The following is an 18,630-nucleotide window of genomic DNA, read 5'->3' on the forward strand; positions in this document are numbered from 1 at the left end:
AAGGTTTGCCCCAGGTGTGGAGCGCAATTCACTCGGGGCAGGTGGTGCCGCTTGCGGGTTATGTTGCCTGCGTCCCGGGGAGCGCTGCCGGCGCCGTGGCCGTTTATGTAAGCCGCTATCGACACGCTGCTCTTCGGTTTGGGCAGACAGGGAACGTGAGGCAAGTTGTGTGGGGAAAGGTAAAGGGGTTAGCCTGCTAGCGGGCAGTTGATCCTTCCCTTCTCCCTGGCGCTATGCTGTATGAATGAGCCTTCGGTTTTGCTCCTCTGATTTTAGCGTCCTGTTCCCTGTGGTTGTGGCCGAGTTTCCGGAGGGTTGGGATTGGTTTCTTGTTGAGTGATACTATAAAGCGCTGGATACCTTATCACAAACAACATGCAGCAACCTGACGCAGCTGATAATGACAATACAAATCTTGCTTTAGAAAAAGCAGAAGACAGGAAAGGAAATTTTTCCTTGGTAATATTCCAAAGGATGACAGTAAATAAAAACACAAGCCCCCGCTGCTTCGTGGCAAATTGGAGCGGTTTGTAACTGAAAAATGGGAAACGCAGTACTGTTTTAATCACCTAGTTGCTGTAGACTCCAAAAGAAGGAAGTGTTGGGTTGCTGGGGGATAAGGAAAGGTGGGGTAATATCACCATGTTTATGCTGGATGTTCTATATGAATCCTCTCTTCTCATATTATCTCATACGAGGACTCAGAGCATTGGATCCTGCTGGAAAGGCTTGAAAGACCCTAGACCACTCAGAACTGCCACAGCATGGATCAAACAGTGCCCCCCCCCCCCCGCCCCCCGCCAGAGTAGTCCCTTTGCATTTGAAATACACATGCATTCTGCAATTCAAAACCACGGGTTTTGTGTTTTCTGTCTTTCAGTTTTGACCCAAAGATAGCTATCTTAAAAAGGAGAGCTCCCAGGAAGCTTTTTGCAGGAAGCCAAGAAGGTGCAATACGGGAGATGCAGCAGAGAGCCTTTGGCAGGTGGTGGTGGTGACGCACAGAAGTTACTTTGCCTTCGGAAAGAAAAAGCCCTGTCTGCTGCTGATGTAGGTGTGTTTTTGTGATCTCCCTTCTCCCCCAAGAAGTTGCCTGGGTCGCGCAGCGGCGGGGAAACGGCAGCTGCTCGTCCTGGGCAGCAGCAGCAGCAGCAGCAGATTATGGTGGCAGCGCAGCGGCGAGAGCAGCGGCGGCGGCAGACCTGATCCGCGAATGCGTTTTCCACTTCAGATCGTCGCTCGGAGGTGCCACCTGAAGCTTCTCAGCTGGGCAGGGATCGCTAACGTTTGAGAGCGGAAAACCCTGGAGGGGGAAGGAGTTAAGGGAAGGAGGGGCAGCGCTAGGTTTTGTGTGTGCTTGTGGGGAGAGGGGATTGGTTATCATGGCGGATCGGACAGCTCCTAGATGCCAGCTCCGTCTGGAGTGGGTTTACGGGTACAGGGGTCACCAGTGCCGCAACAACCTGTACTACACGGCAGGCAAAGAGGTGGTTTACTTCGTGGCTGGAGTCGGCGTGGTTTACAACACCAGAGAGCACAGCCAGAAATTCTTCCTCGGGCACAACGATGATATTATCAGGTAAGGGGGCTGACTTTTCTGCTGGTGGGGTGGGGTGGGGTTTAAAGGGAAGGGAGGAGAATGTAGGGCTGGCAGAATACCCCCTCCTTGCTGCATACAGCTCAGCTTGTACCTGTCGTTTCAAAGCAGCTCAGATTTGTTAGCAGCAGGGTCTGTGAAAGCTGAATTTCTAGATACTGTTGATCGTCATCATCTTTGTAGCAAAGCTTCAAAATGTTGCACTAAGAGAGAAGATAAGGTTTTCTATGGCACTGCACCAAAAGGAAAGCACTTTGTTTCGGTGTGGAAATGCACTGGAAAGGTCTTGGTTCAACAGTGCTGCAAAATTGTGGATCCCGCACCTTGACCTTTCCACAGCTGGGACCCTGGCTTACTCATTCTGATGTCTTATAGAAGGCAGGTGTAGCTCACCTTACACTCAGCAAACCTCAGCACAAGTGTGCCAATAATTTGGCACACAGGTCAAACTAATATTTTTTATTATTATTTATTTTATATATTTATATATCTATAAAATCTGGAAAATTTAAATCAAAATCAAGTTTAGCTTTTTGTACTGCAGCCAAAAACTCCCAAGCGTGCTGGTGCAAGATGGCTACAGATGCCCAGGTCTTGCTCCTGGTCTGACCGGTTCTTTGTCTCTTTCTCTTAAATTCTGCCCAAGAAGTGAATTTAATTGATGATGTTGTCCTACTGAAATACTACTTTTGTTGCATCTCACAAAAAAACACAGTAAAAATGTGGTTACAGAGTAAAAAGGTAGCCTTTTAACACATCTGTCCAAAATACAGAAATTTACATCTGTAAAATAGAAAATGAATGTTGTATCTACTACTTTATGACAGAAATCTGAACCTAGAAAATCCTTATAAAGGATGTTGTGTGGTAATGATACTCCTTTGAGCATAGCTAACTGCTGCCCTCCCTATTCACCTAATTCAGCATGAATGAAGTGTTTTCCTGATGATGTGAAACCAGAATAGTCCCAGGTGACTCATGGTGCGGTAGTACTGTGGAAACATCTGCTGAAGTCAGAGTTTTGACACTCAGTAGCAAAATCACATAACTGCCATGTAATCATTCTGGAACCTTGTTTACAGAAAACCATCCACTTTTCCTAGTGAGAGCTTGTGGCTGCTGTGTATCCTCATAGCATTCTTCTCTTTATAATGTATTAAAGCAGTAGCATTTTATGAAGTACGGTGGATGTTTGTAAAAGTTTGTTCTGGTTTCAAAGGTATTATCAGTTCCAAAAGGCTGTTTATATAGACACTCAGCTGCTCCAGACCTTCAGAGAAGAATGAGTATTTTAGCTGTTTATTTTAGGACATCTCATATTAGGTGACTGCTTTTGGCAGCGTCACATTTAGAATGTACCATGGGAATAGAAAGAATATCGGATTCTGATATTTGTACTTCGATACTGCCTATGCCTGTTCTCTTTAAAGAAAACTAGCAACCACCTCTTCAGGCTAGGAGGTGTTTTGAGGGACTCGCTGTATGTCCAACTAATGCTTTGGAAAGATGAGTTTGGTTTCTGATATGCAATGAGATCAAAATTCTGTAGGACAACTGTAGTTTCTATAAAGGATGAAACATTTGGGTCCAGAGAGCATGAGCAGGACCCAAATAACAGTTAATTTCACCTTTTAGTGGCTGAGAAATGTTGCTGTCGCATGGGATTTAAGGAAGTAGAGAATCTCCAAAATACTGCTAGAATATTCTATTGTTTGCAACCATTTGTTTGCCTCCTTTGCTGTTGATGCACTTTGCAGTCCTTATTGATGCGATATCCCATCACTGTAAGCACTTTTAAGTAGATGGTTCCTTGTGTGGTTATGTGGTATGGCTAATAAATGCGGGAATTTAAATTCTCATATTTTCGGCTTCACAGCTCTCATCCAATTGAGATGAATGGGATGAATGTACTTATTCAATTTTTCTGGTTTTGTTGGTATTTGCTTGCCTGAGACCAGCTTCTAAACAGCAGGGCTTACATTCGCAGTCCAACATGTTGTAATTTCTAAAGAGATTTGAAACACCATTTAAAAAAAGAAACCTTGCAGATTTTGCAAAATACCGCAAAATCAGGAAGACTGGAAGACCTTGAAGTGGGAAGATCTTCCCTTCTGAGGACTGCCATTAGCCATTTCTGTGTTGAAAGGTTTCAGTGAATACTATTTTGTGGAAAAAAACCCTAGATGAACCCATAATTCAGAGAGTTGAGAACCTGTGTATTACCTTGAAGTATTTATTAAAATCATGAAAGTGGATATTTGTCCTTGGTGAAAAGGTCAGATGTTCAATGTGTTTTCACAAGATAAATAGTTCTGCCTCTTGTTTTTGTATCAAGATAATGCAGTTGGACATAATTTAGTTTGGCCTAAGGTAGACCAGAATGTATGGGATTAATGGAGAAATACCATTTTTTTTTCCCAAAATTTGTATTTGAAAAACAAGTTCTGTTTGTATAAAGAACTTGACCTATGCACTCAGCTAATAAGGTGGAGGTTCAGAGTACGAACAGGAGAGCTCTGAAGCATCTGTTTTCTGTGCAAAGCCACTGCAAGGTGTTGTGCTTCCAAGTTCTTCCTCCTTTTAACTTCAGGATGAGATGAGGTCCTGAACTACCCGAATTAGCTTTGAAGTGAGCCCTGCTTTGTGGAGGGGTTGGACTGGCTATCCTCCAGAGTTCTCCTTCAACCTAAAGTGTTCTGTGACTCTTTTGTTATTTCCAGCCATATAATACAGTTCTTTTTGCATGTTACTTAGTTCATGCTATTGATTAACAAGTACTGTCGTTATATGTCCTTACTTTGGATCAACACGTAGTTGAAATGAATAGAGTTGGCTCCAGTCTCTGAAGTCTGCCAATGCATTTTGTTTAGAGAATAAAAAGTCATGTCATTTATGAAGTTTACTTTATAATCAGATCATGAAATACACCCTGTTCTTCTCCCTTCCTCTTTAAAAAAAAAATAAAAATTAAAATTTTTGAGTGAAAATCTTTGATTCTTGAGTGCAGCCTGGCAGCTCTGGGGTGGTGATGGTCAGAATGCTCCTCCTTTCTCTGAGCTGTGAGCCCTACAGTTTACCCGACAGTCTGTGTTACAGGCTACAAAGCAATCGTGAAGTGTCTTGCACGGTAGTTCTACATTTGATTGTTCTGGAAAGGTGATCTAGCTGAAGCATCATAGCTAACGTGTAATAGCTAGGTAAAAGCATAGCTATTGCCACGTTTTAATGTGGAAAGTGTCATGTAGCCGTATCGTTGTGCGTGTAACTGATTTTCACTGAATTCAGTCATTCGTGCTTGGCAGGATTAGGTATCAGAAGCTGTAATATTACCATATGGGGATTGTTTCCTTCTTGAGTAAAAATGGCCTTTTGCAGCAGCTCATCATAATGGCTGTTAGGTTGATGTATTAATGAGAATCTTGCAATTCATGCAGTGTCACCACCTTCAATGGAATTCATGCAAGTGTAGGATCTATGTTTAGCATTACCACTTGCAAGACTGGATCGTTAGTTTTGACAGTAATTGAACACTTTCAAAAGAACAGTAGGTTTTCTTACTTCTATAGTATTACTTCTATAGCAGCAAGCAATTAGATCACTCCTCTTTTTTAATCTTGATGAAATATTGAATAGAGGCAGTTCTTTCCTCTAATTTTTCTACAATTTCTGCATGTGAAAGCCAAAAAATCTTGCCATGGAAAACATCAAGAATAAAAATATAACCAGCTGATACACTTTCCAGTATAATTCAAAATACAGTTGATTTTATTTATTTTTACAGAATTCATTTGCAAACAGAGGTTCCTAACTGTGAGAAAATTTTCCAGTGGTGTTATAATAAAGTTATATCATATGACCCTGTTCTTGTAGTTCTAAGAAATTTTGCAGTATTGATCAGTATTCCTGAATATGTCGAAACTTACTGAGAGAACACCTTTGACAGCATATTGAAGACTTCACCTACCTCAGTTTCTTCTGTTATCTGTTGTAGTGTTACACACTTACAGAAGCACATTTTGCATTCCAGTTGCCTTCAGGCAAGTCACTGGTGAGGCAGAGTGCCACAAGAGACCGTTCCCTTTCTCAGATCTCTCTGCAGTGTTTGCTGCCTGGGCATGGTACCTGGAAAGCCATCCTCTTATCTGTGGATACCAAAGCATGTTGTTTGTCTAAGGCTGCTTACAATGTAATAGCAATGTCGGATTTATCGGAATACTGCTGTAAGTATGCTGGGGGGGGATGTTCCACTGTGCTGACAGATTGAGATTAAAAATGTGGATGTGCCAGTGGTGATTAGATTTACTGGGCTGTGAGAGTGACTAGAGGCCTGGTTTGTTCTTTGGAGCGATTGTTTCAGGAGACAGGATGCATATTGGAACATGACTGCACGTTTTCCTGACTTTCTGCAGCTTGGAAAAAAGAAATACGATGCTTGAAGCAATGTCATATATTGTTGGCTGTAGTAAATCAAATTTTGGAGTAAGTAAATTGATGGCAGAGGTATGCAAATCAAAACCTCAGAGTTAAAATATCTAAACTATACTTTAATATTTTTACTTAGAATTGTGTATTATAATATTTCTGGTTATAGGGTCGTGCTTACTTGAAGGGATCTAAAATACTTTGAATTTATGTTTAGTTGCCACCACTTGGATGGTAAATGACAGCACTTGTTTGCTACAGAACGAAGCTCAAGTTGCTGTGGTTATAAGTGCATGGAAGACTGTACTGCTTGTGGCTTGTGCTAAACCTTCACAGAAGGTGGACATACAGGACTTCTGAAATGTAGTGACCTAAAAGATAGCAAAATAGCAATGAAGCAGTCGGAGGTTTTCAACAACAGAAATTCCAGACCTGTTTCTTATGTGAATGCTATGCAAGTTCCTGTGCAAAGCCATTAAAACTTGAAAGGACTTTGGAACAGCTAGGGCGAAGCAGAATGTGAGATCCACGTACACTAAGGTGCTTTGGGAACTGGTTTGAGACAGTAGGTTGTTAAGAGTTTCATATTTGAGAAATTAATCCCCCATAAAAACTCATCTAATCAGCTTATTGCTTCTTTTGCTTTCCATCTCAAAAGAAAAAAGGGGAAAATGCCATTTTTTTCATGAAATTCTGGTGGCCACTTTTTGCTCTGCCTCATTGCTGTGCTGCATTTAGATTTTAAGTCTTTTCTGGGGCATGAGCAGCTATAAATATTTGTTTCTTAAATATCCATATTAATGCATCAGACATGTTGGAATATATAGTTAGAGTATCTTATTGAATGTTATCTTAAAAATGCATAGATGAGTTAAAAGTGTAGAGAAACTCAGCAGGCGTTTGCAGCAATATGTCTGGGAGAACAGCTGTCCTTTAACTGCAGTATTTCAGCAGACCAGTCCACATGAATCCCAGTGGTAGGGGATGGGTCAGGTATGGTAGCAGAAGAATAAGTAAGATCTATTGCTTGTCCAGCCACAGCTCGCTTGCTTGTTTGGACAACTGAAAATATGTTTATTATTAAAAATCACAATTAGAATTTTGAACATTCAAATAATCAAATTGATTTAACTCATTTTCAAAATGGAAAAGAAATTACCATGTCCAACAAAACAGGAAGTACTTGCATTGCTCTGTAGAAAATGTTTGGATCTTTATTATGATTTTAGCTTTTCACAGCTGAAAAAGACAAGTGGTTAAGTCTGTATCAGATAATATATTAAATTTCTTATTGGATTTCCATGAATAAACTCATTAACACGCAGAACTGAGTATCTAGCTTATTAAATATCAGCGTTTTCGTATGTGTTAGTCTTATATTGGTATTTTGCAGTTAGAGATTTCTCTGTCACATTATTTCACCTTACCCCTGCCCCTTCACTGCTTACAGTATCTTAAAAAAATTAAACTTTTTTTTTTTTTTTTTTTTTACACATTTGCTCTGCATTAGCTATCTGCAAGTCTTTGCGGTTTTTATTTTAATTTTATCAGGTAGTGGTGTATAATTGCTGTTTTAACAGGATGAAAACTCATGGAAAACATTTTGATATGAATAACCAAATTATCTTTTTTATTAGAAGTATAGGGGTGGGGGGAACTTAGAGGTTAGTTTTATATTACCATTTTCTACTATAAAAATTCCTGCAAAAGTATACAAATTGTAATTTTTACAGAAGTTTATAAAATGTATCTTGTAGGACAGAAAAGATCAACCTCTATGAACTATTATTTGTATCTTTCTTACTGACTAAATAGATGTCAGATAGATTTACCTAGGCAATTTCCAGACACGCAGTTTCTTCCAAGTCTTGATTAGGATTTTGCAGGAAGAATCATATCTCTCTTTTAACACTTAATGGAAAAATACTATTGTGTATTTCAGCAATTAGGATTAAAAATTCATACTTTTGCCTGTAATAACTTGTTCATAACTGGGTATCTCAAGAAAAAGTTGTGTCTGGTAGGGGCTGCAAGCATCCTTCCAACATATTCACCATGCAGACTGGCAACTAGGATTTTTCAGATGAGGAGGTGCAAGTTGCTGTAGGCCAGGCTTTGGGCTTTTCCTCAAGGACACAAGGCCTGCACTTCCTTTGGTGAAACTAGAAGAGAGAGTGTTTTGGTTTTGTACTGCATTGCAGAAGAAAGCTCTTTTGCTGTAGTATATTTAGGAATAGAAACAGGGTTTTCAGTTTGTGGAGGCTGTTACTTATTTTTTTAAAAAAGTCTTGGATAAGAAGAACTGCAGCAATATTTGTAGGAGTACTTCTGAAACATCTCTGTAGAAGGACAAACTGCTGGCACTGTTTTCAGGTACCATAAATATTCTATGAAGTATCCTCCATGACTTTAGTACTAGGCTTGTGGCTGGCATCTATGTGCTTTCTACAGCTCCAAGGGTTTGAATGTTCCTCTGCAAAAGTAGGAGGGGTGTTAAGGTCTTCAGAAGTTTTCTGCTCACTTGCCTACTGCTCAGGCTTTTAGGAACCTTGGTGAACAGCAAAAATGCCTACTTTTTTTCCCGCTTAAAGTCTCTTCTTTGGAATAGCAGCTTGTTTTTCATGACATGCATTTCCACCCCAAGGACATTTAGTTGTCCAGAGTTTCTGTCTTAACACATGTTGAATTGTTCTTTAGAGGTGGTATTTATAATGGACTTGGAATGAGACCTCCAAAGCTTTAGGTAGGCCTGAACTTAAGGCCAAGTATAAACCATATGTTTATGTCTGTCTTGAAGACTGACGCGATGAACCAACCCATGGGATCTCTAAAGGAGACACCGTTGAACCCTGCTGTGTTTCCGGGGACAGTGGCATTGGGTGCACCCCGGGAAGAACATCACAGTGCTTTTGGCTGGGGTCATTGGTAGTGCAGGGAAAGGGTTATAGGCATTATGCAAATATGCTGGAAAGAAAAGTTACTGGTTTAGTTTTCACCTCACTTCTATGTTATGTTCTGAACAAAATTGTGAAAGTTGTTAAGAGCAACTTAATGATGGTGTATTACTCAAACGAAGCAAGGAGGTGTTGCTGTTTGCGTGACACTGCATAGTGGTGATGTATATAGTGAGTTGTACACTGGCTTTTGCAACCTCCTGAGCTTTTTGCGCTTACCGGTGCAGTCCCACTTACAGCGTAGTGACTCAACTCCACAGTCAGAGATGGACGTGTTGATTCCAAATGTTGGTGTGTTGTGTTGCTATCCACATTCAGATTTCAGAATTCTTGAGGTATTTTGTGTGTACTAATGTGGTTTTAATATAAAATGCATCAAGTTTCTTTAAACAGCCTAACAGTATAATGAACTTTGGTATGCTGTATCTTGGTGATATAATTTCTCTTGATGCTGGCACTGAAGCCTGTTCTTTGTTTTGTGACAGATGGATTGGAATACACTGAACCTATGGTATTGAAATAGAATATGAAATAAACTATACTCTGAGAGAGATATAGCAACCCCTTAATTTTGGTTGCTTGACACTCCTTGTTACAAAAGGTGTTACTGAATTTTTACCGGGAATTTTGAGCACCTTCATTATTTTTAGCAGACCTGCACATTCAAGCAATAATCCTACATGAAAGTTACAGACTAGTAATATAGTTGATGTATAGGCATACTAATATTGATGCATCTACATCAAAATTGGACGTGTATTTATGCAAAACATCTGCTTCCTCATCTTCAGAAATTGTCTTCCATATGCAGGGATAAAAATTGCAAGTGTCACTTACTCTTGTACTGTCTTTAGTAGTAACATTACTTGCAAATATTAATTGCAAAGTAAGGTTATCTATAACAGTTTAGGCCAAGATAAGCTGAACTGAAGAGTTCAGGATACAGTATAATATTTTCCCCGCTCTTTTTTTTTTAAAAGTAATGCTGTTAATTCTAGAAATTATTTAAGTTAACTATAGTAAAAAGAGAGAAACACTAAAATATCCCTTCAGTTTATTACAGCTTTACTTGCAATTAAGGTTAGAGTATTTTTTCCTGTCGCCCTGACTAATCAGACCATACTTCCTTCTATCTTAAGCTGTGTTTAACAAAAGGTTAGTCACTGCCAGCTTCTGTCTGACCAGAAAACATGTTAAATTTCCTTCATTTTTTCTTTCATATCTTTATTTTTTGAATACTATTCATAAAGCATCTCAAGGAACTTCTGGCTTAGTTCTTCAAATGCTGGTGTCTATGATTAAGTAGAAGCTGAGCTTTCTTTTTGGCCTTTTATCTGTCAGAATATAAGAAGGATGATGATATGTATGTGACAAGTTGCACTAACAGGGCCAGCTCTTTGGTCCTGTTTACACTGGTCTTGAGTATGTATTAGTGTGGCTGCATTTAAACAAGATTTTAGCAGTAGGTCTATAGCAGAAACCTGATCCCTCTAGGATTCCGAGATGTTTAGAAATGATACTTTTTTTTTTTTAAAACATTCATTGAAATGCTGTTCAATGAAGCTACTCTTTCTATTAGCAGCTGTAAAACAAGTTTGAAATGTGCAATTATGCTCCTGATCCAAGGTCTTACGCAGGTCCAGTGACTACTGCGTGTGGACTGGCTCCACTACTTTGAGGTTTGCATTTTTTTAAAAATACCTGACAAGAGGAGGAGGCCACAGATGTCTAAAAGGATATTGCATTGAGCCTTTAGGAAAACTGTCTCTTGTTGAAAGAGCCATTTTAAAACTTTTGCTTGTCAGACAGAAGAGACTTGATTACATCTGGGAATTAGATACAACCATCGCAGTTTGACAAGCTGCCTTAAGGATGGGCAGCTCTGTGCTATATTCCTTGTAAGACTGCTTATAATGCAATCCCTCTTTCCCAAGAGGTAAATACTGTCAATGTCTTTTGCCAGAGAGTTCTCTTGGCTGTTTGGTTAAGCATCTGGAGGTGGCCTTGCACTAAACCGTAAGACTGTACCTGTGTTTTCCCTGCGTCTGTGCAGCTGACACCTTCAGTGTGGTTGCCTTAGGGTTGGCTATGTAAGTTGCGTTCCAGCACCTGTAGTCCTGATCTGTGGCATAAGAATGTAATGGTGTTGTACAAATGAGGATCTAACCCAGAATTACTTCTGTCGGACTAATCTTAAAGACATACTCTAGTTTTGGCCTGTAGTGGCTATTTTACGTCTTAATCCAGGAAACAGTTTTTAAAGAATTGCCCCTGAGCTACGTGGTTGTGGAAAACTGCATTTTGCAAAAGGTGCTTAAAGCAGGTAGCCCACTAAAATCACAAACAGGAATATTGCTTTCTCTTCTTAGAAGCATGTTAGTTTAATGTAACACCATAGGTCTGGCAGGTAAGTATCATTAATTGGGTAAACAAGTAATAATTCATTAAACATTTTAAAAAGAAATGTACCCCAGAGAACTTTATTACCTAGTAATAGATACATGTCTTCCTTAAGTGGTATGTTTTCACAAAAGGTTTTACCAGAACTTGTTCAGGTAATGCTGTTTCAGGAAATTTGCTAGATGCATCTCTTTGGATAGAGCCACCTGAAAGAAATAGAAAGGGATTGTGCACTAAAGTTTAACATAGACATGACATTGATAATGATAGAAAAGTTGCTTATCCAGACGCTTGCACAGAGCCTTCCTGGATATTTTTAGAAGATTGAGATTATTGGACATGGGCTCAGGATATGAAACTCTGCTCTTTGACACTCAGTAAGATTTTTGAGTGGTTAATGTTGCTAAATAATGGTGTTAAAAAGAAATGCCACTGTCTTTTGTGCATTGTCACTGTTTTTTAGGTGCATGGCACTTTCCTCCTCTTTATTTCCCACGTCTTCATTTAATGAATTGGTTTCTATACCACATGTCATGCTATTCAGAATGTAATTACAATTGGGGGGGGGGATTCTTTTGGATATGGGACTCTTTTGAACATAGAATTTTGAATATAAATTGTATCACAGATCTCAAAATAAATGTTTCCAATTAATTTCAAATGAAAATTTGATACTTCATATTGTGACTGGAAACTTTAGCAAGGACTAGATTTAAATCAGAGAGCTAATGCTCTTTATTTCTCTTCTATGAAGTGGAGATAGAACACCTTTTTTAAGAAATCTGCACATCTGTGTTAGGTTCATCTCTCTTCCATCCACTTCAGAGGAGCCTCCTTCTCTCTGCCAGAGAAGCTGGGGGATGCTAAGGCTTGCTAGACTAGAGCTGGCTTTTGTGAACATTGCTGGAGCCTGACGTTAGCTACTAGAGCTTTTGGATTCCTCCTTTCTCCTTTGTATATACTCTAAAAAGTTTTGCAATGATAGTTCAAGAAATGGGTCATGGTGTTGCTGGAGTAGGCTGAAGTTCTTTGGGAGCAAATGGGGGGCGGGGGGGGGGAAGCAGTCTGTGTGATGTATTTTTTGAGATGTGACCACTACGTAAGTGACCTTGGGATAAATGGAAAATGGGCTAGCAGCACTGAGGAGGATAGTTAAGATTATTAAGTGAATAGGCCGGTAATAAAGTGGTTATTGAGCAGTTTGTATCCATTTCCTATGCATCAACTTGTGAACTGTACCTCCGGACAGTGTTAAGTTGGCCTAATAGCCAGTAAGGAGTTGGACTTGATGATCCTTATGGGTCCCTTCCAACTCGAGATAGTCTATGATTGCATGTAATAGGTACTGGTAGCCTGCTGCATTCATAAAAAAGTGTTGATGATTAAGGTAAAGGACAACAAAGTGGTTTTGGAATAAGGCTCGTGTTAGCCATAATTGGTTTCTGCATTTTGTTACCTCCTGAACAGCACATCGATCCCATGACTTTCTCTGAATCAAAGAATATACAACTATTGCTTTGTTCCAAGTGAAACTTCCTTAATCTACCCAATAACAAAATTTTTGCCGGTGCATTGTTCACAGTTCAGAAGAGTTCTAAGAAGCAGCTGTGCAGGTGCTGATTACTTTTATTTCAAACTAGAAACTTTAAAACAAGCTGTGTAGGCCATGTGACAGATCTGTGTAAATAGGCTTGCTGTTTACAGGTTTGGTCTTGCAAATCTTTTTGTCTTGGTGGGAGGTTGGTGCAGTCAATACAGTGACAGTGAAAGCTGATGTTTGAGACGGAGGCAGTAGCTGCAAAGTATTTTAGACTAGACTTCTTCTGGTGATAGAGGTCTGGAAAAGCTGATTTCTCTGTAATTGCCACATTTAAAAATATATTATTTTGTAACCTGTGACTAGTGAGGACAACTAGTGTGTAAGATGTATGCATTTATTAATGGTCGTAAACCATTACTTTGGATCCAGCTAAAAGGGTGAAAGCTTTTACATTTCTGCTGTGAAATGTGTTTTGAGAAATAGATGAAAAACGGGAAGAGTTTAATCCACTATATAACTATAGCCATTGAATGTTGATAACTAGATTAATCCATCCAATATCCTCCATAGCCTCTAATTTAAGCTTATACAATGGATCAGTGAACGTACTTCATTCCTTGCAAAGGTAAATATCATTACATCTTTAAAATGTACATACACCTTTCTAAACTAAGGATAGTAATCCTGAGTTCATTTGGCTAAGTGGTAGTTGGTTTTGTTTTTTTTTAATTTCCCTGCATGGTCATATTTCTGGTTCAGTGAAATTAATAATTCAGAAATAGAGCTAAGATGAGAAAATGTTCAGGGATCTGCATCATAAATCCCTGTAAAGGGAAAGACAAGATTAAAAGACAGTAATAAAGCATGCATGCATGTGCACACACACAGAGTGTAAACATTGTTCTAAAAAAACCTGGGGTGTTAAAGAATTTGGAGATGATGAACTCCAGATACTAGCATTTTAATGAAATTTGCATTTAATTAAATCCCTCAAATTCTATCCAAAGATCGAATACGATGAAAACATGTGGGGTTTTATTTTTTGCTGTGACCAAAATGTATCGGGCTGTGTCTGGAATTTTGCCCAGCCAACCAAAAGGGAGATTTTAATTATTGGAAGGGGTAGAGGCACTGAAATACCACAGTTGCATTCTGTTTAATTGAGCAGCATATTTGTATCCCTATTCACTTTATATCACAGCCTTATATCACTAGTATACAGGTTTTGGACTATTCTGGTATTCCTATAGCTTATAGATTGCAAGCTTCTTAGCTGCTCTTGTACCATACTGCTTCAATTAATTATATTTTAGATGATGATGAATTGCCAACAAAATCACTTTTGATACTAAAACATTTCTTGTATGAGTGATGTCCTAGTCTGTATGGCAGCCTAAAATTACTTACTGCCTTTTAAAAATTATTCTTTTATCCTTTTAAGTTTTCTTATATCCTTTTTAAAATTACTTTTCATAAATTCAGGTCTTCTCTGGCAAAACGCAAATAGTTCTATCAAAAAGAAGTGCAGTTTTATCAATAATTACTATCTTAAGGAATAGATATAAAGTGATTTCTTTGAGATAGAACTGAGCTAAGAACTTAGTTTTGAGGTTTTGAGGCATTTGCATTTTTTGTTTTGTTTTCACGTTTACTTTTCTCTAGGTTTCTATCAGATTTTCAGATTTCTAAGTTATATTGCTTCTCTCCTTGTAAGGAGATTAATTTCTTCGAGAGAGAAATAAAATACAGCATGAAAGAATATCGTATCATTTTAGTTATGTTTGCAGAGTGAGTGGAGTGCATGGCGCTAGCTATGCTAGTCTCCTACCAGTTCTTGGCTACTCACCTCCAAGGCATCACCACTGTATTACACAGCTAGGAAGGGGGCAATAAGGAGTTGTTACAAGCAGCCAGCAGTATCATTATAATAGAAGCTATAGAAAATAATTCCTCTCTTCATGTAGCAAGAAAATACAGAAGTTGATAAATGTTGGTACCTTTAAAGGCTTTTAGCAAAATATGACCTATTGTTTTATTGCCTGCTCTGCAGATGTAGAGAAGAATTCTAGAATAGTAGAACTTCAAAAGCACGTAAGGCAACAGCCTCCTACAGTTTTCAACTCTTGCACCAAACTAACAATGTCAGTGTGTATTTTCAATTTTTTTTATTGCAGTATAGATTAATGAATTACTGGAGAAATTATAAATAATAATATAATTATACAGAAAATGCGTGGCTCACATTAACAATAAATGCCAGGAATGGGATATGTTTTTGGAGAGTCCACTGTATTTTTTTGCTTAGGCTTATACTGAAGAATCAGGTATGATATATCTTTTTGCAATAGGTAACTAGCATGGATGCAGTTTAATTCTCAAAATTCCTTGATTAAGAGAGGTTGTTTTGCTCAGGAAACCTGTAAGAGGACAGAAGAGTAAGTAGATATCTGAACTGTATAGAAGGACACATGAAATCTTTAAGAGCTTGTATTTTTCAAAGCTCTGAACTAGCTCTAACTAGTATCTTAAATCAGTAATGAAGACCTGTTTCTTTGTCTGCCCACAATTAAGTCCATTGTTATTTCACACACCTGGCGGTCTGCCATCATATGGTTAAATCTGGATGTCTGCTAAGCCAAACTGAATGCAGTTGATTAGCTTGTTTTATTGAAACTGCATTCCTTTAATCCTAAATTGGGTTCATGCTCAAATAGTCTGTTCAGTTTTAGCTTCTGAGTATCATATGAGTTATTAGCAAAACCCACTTTCTCCGTGTAAGGGGAGAGTGTAATGCTTTGTCTACAGAGGCAGAAGTAAATAGAAAATAAGGATATGAAGAGGAAGATGAATTTAGTTCTTCAGATGAGCCTGACAGTTGTGGCATGAAGCCTGCTGTCTCTCCTACTGTAATGTAGAAGGCAAAAACCGCTGTAACATCCATGATGCCATAAGCTAGAGAAAAAACAGAGTATTAGAAAATGACAAGCAGTAAACCGGATTATAACTGCCTGAAACTACATGCTGCCAGGCAGCTACATAATTGCATGAAACTATTTAGTCTCCCCTGCAGCCCTGAACCAAAAATACAGCAAAAAGGTCTCTGATGAGGTCTGCTCTCTGAGATTTCACAGAAAGCAGAACTCCAGATTCAGAATCTCTGCTTTGAATAGTTTGCTAAGAAGTCAAGAGAAACAATAATAGGCAAGAGAATGAGTCATAGTGCTTATGTAAAAAAAAACCCCAAACAAATATTATGACTTTTTAACTCCTAGTACCAGACTCGAAAAAGAATAATAATAATTTAAAAGGTGTTCTTTGGATAACTGTAATCTCTGTCAAATACAGCACTTAATGGATTTTGGTAGTGTAATAACTTTACAATACCTGCTCTTTCATATTTGTATCTGTGGCTGGCTGCACATCCAATAAGACACAGATAAAATTAATAACTATATGGATAATTAGTAACTGTATATTGTATAAAAAGATGCATGTGTTCTGAATAATAGGGTGTCTTGTATTATGAGGGTCCCTAATGTAGCTGCTCCTACTGAAGAAAAAATAAGCTGAAGTGGTTTGTGTATATCTTCAAAATGTATGATCAGTCATTCACCAGAACATGGAGGTTAGTGAACACTTCCAGTGATACCCTGGTTCCTCAGATATTTAATATTGAAAATTTTATCTACGTATGTAAAGCCTAAATTAACTACATGGCATTACTTTTTATTTGAAACTTACTGTATTTGCATTTTATAACAAATCAAAGCAATCCTGCCAACACTACTTAACTCAAGATAAGTCAGTATCAAGTGAGATAGTGCGTGTAGCCTGAGGGCTTTGAAGAGCGTGTCAAGTATTTATGTAGTTTCTTTCAGTTATTTAGCTTAGGTGCTACTTGAGTCAGGAGCCCAAGTTTATTTGGTTGTCAAAGGACTGTTTCCAGTCAGGCAATTCAAACCTCTACCAAGTTTGTTGCCTAAAATAACCTTAAATAGAGGTACTGAGTGATTTCCCTTCATACTTTTTTTCCCAACTATCCATTTTGTAGCCAGCACAGAAGAGAAGTTACCTGATTCAAAGAACATGCTAAATTTCCAAACTCCCTCTTCGTTTTTTGGATACTTCTCTTACCATTCTGTAGAGTTGCCACAGATGTAATTTGCTTTTCAGCTATTGTGATGGCTCTGTGGGCACCACCCTATGTGCCAACATATGAATTGCTCTGTTAACACAGATGGATCATTTTAAAAGTTTGGAAGTAAATTAGTCTTCAATTTCTAGAAAATACTTGAATTTCCAGGAGTTATTTGTATGCTATGATGGAAACTAGGATGTAGATCTTTAACTGTAAAGTACTAACACAAGTAATCTAAAAATCTTTACCCTTTTTCAAACCAAAAATCTTTATGGTTTACTAATGTAACTCTGCTGAAACTTTCAATAAAAATTTCTGTAGTTCAATTGACACTGAACTTAGCTCTTAATTGCATGATTTTAATATTGATGGTGAAGCTCTTCTCTTTTAAATCATCAGCCTGAAATGTCATTCAAATTAGAGTGTGACAGTGATAAACATAACAACTGCTAGAGATGGTGGAAGTCCTGGTGTGTGTAAATACTTCTGTTTAGCTGTCTATGTTATATGGCTCTTCCTCTGTTTGCTAGCAATGATCGCACTGACTCTATCTGCATGTGATCTCTGCTGTTCTTAGAGTACACTGGTTAAACCAAGTTCAAAACAAGTGAAATCAGCATACTAGATTTTGGGTAAGAGATTTACTTTACAAAATCTGGTGAATACTTGAGTGTGACTAGTCATGTAAGGAGATCTTAGATCTACCTAGAAGATGGGTGACAGCTGTTTATTTTTGTAAATGCCTATCTAAGAATATTTTCAACCTGAACAGATACTATTTTTCTCTGCAAGTTGGCATCATGTGAGATACAATTTTTCTGTAAGAGAGCTGAGAAAACAGTGTCCATTTATCTGAGCAAGGAACGTTTTGACACTTGTGTCTACATCAGTATAATTTTACAATTATATTTCAGTTAAATGTTAGACCTGGTGATGGGTCATAAAATAATTTAAATTAGGAGTAACCATGGTATTTTGTTTTTCAATAGAGGACAGATGAAATCAAATATGAGTACACTGCTGTTAAATAAGACAGCTCTTTAGAAAGTGCTGTGTTTCTTGCTGTATTGAATAGTTATTTGATGGAAGTATTCTGAATGTGCTCTGTTCATAGTGTATTGCATTTCACGCTTTCCCTGTGGTATCCATTATTTTTCATTTTGAATCTATGAGATGCCCTACTGCCTAGAGCTAAATGTTCTTTTACCTCATCATTTAGTTTGTTATGAATTACTTTATACATGGTGACAGTTAAGTGCTCTGCACAGATATTTTTTTTTTTGCCTTCTTCCTCCCTAACAGATACAACTATTTAATCAGCCTCACCCCCTTGAAATGGAGCATTTTCTGCAGTTGTCACAGATTACCATCACTTGCACTATAGTTTCTGTGTACCGATCCCCCTCAATCTTTTGTCAGGATTGCGTTCTGGTTTTTAAGTATTTTTTAATATGTATATGCACACACAAATATCTGTAGTGTGTGTGTGTATATATATATATATGTGGAATGATTATATAATTATGTAGATTTATATAATACATAAATATGTAAAATATACATATTTGCTTTTCAAATG

At 38.1% G+C, this 18,630-nt stretch overlaps 1 protein-coding gene across 2 annotated transcripts in view; it reads left to right on the top strand.

The window, feature by feature from the left end:
- The first annotated feature begins 853 nt into the window (after positions 1-853).
- EML6 (EMAP like 6) overlaps positions 854-18,630 on the top strand; it is a 119,058-nt gene continuing 101,281 nt past the window's right edge. For both annotated transcript variants that reach the window (XM_027814576.2, XM_005445623.3), the window contains exon 1: positions 854-1,579. In XM_027814576.2, coding sequence (XP_027670377.2) covers positions 1,383-1,579 — 197 coding nt within the window. In that variant the 5' untranslated portion in view covers positions 854-1,382. The remainder of the gene's footprint in view (positions 1,580-18,630) is intronic.

The sequence above is a fragment of the Falco cherrug genome, chromosome 13 (genome assembly GCF_023634085.1).
Source record: "Falco cherrug isolate bFalChe1 chromosome 13, bFalChe1.pri, whole genome shotgun sequence".
Taxonomy (NCBI): Eukaryota; Metazoa; Chordata; class Aves; order Falconiformes; family Falconidae; genus Falco; species Falco cherrug.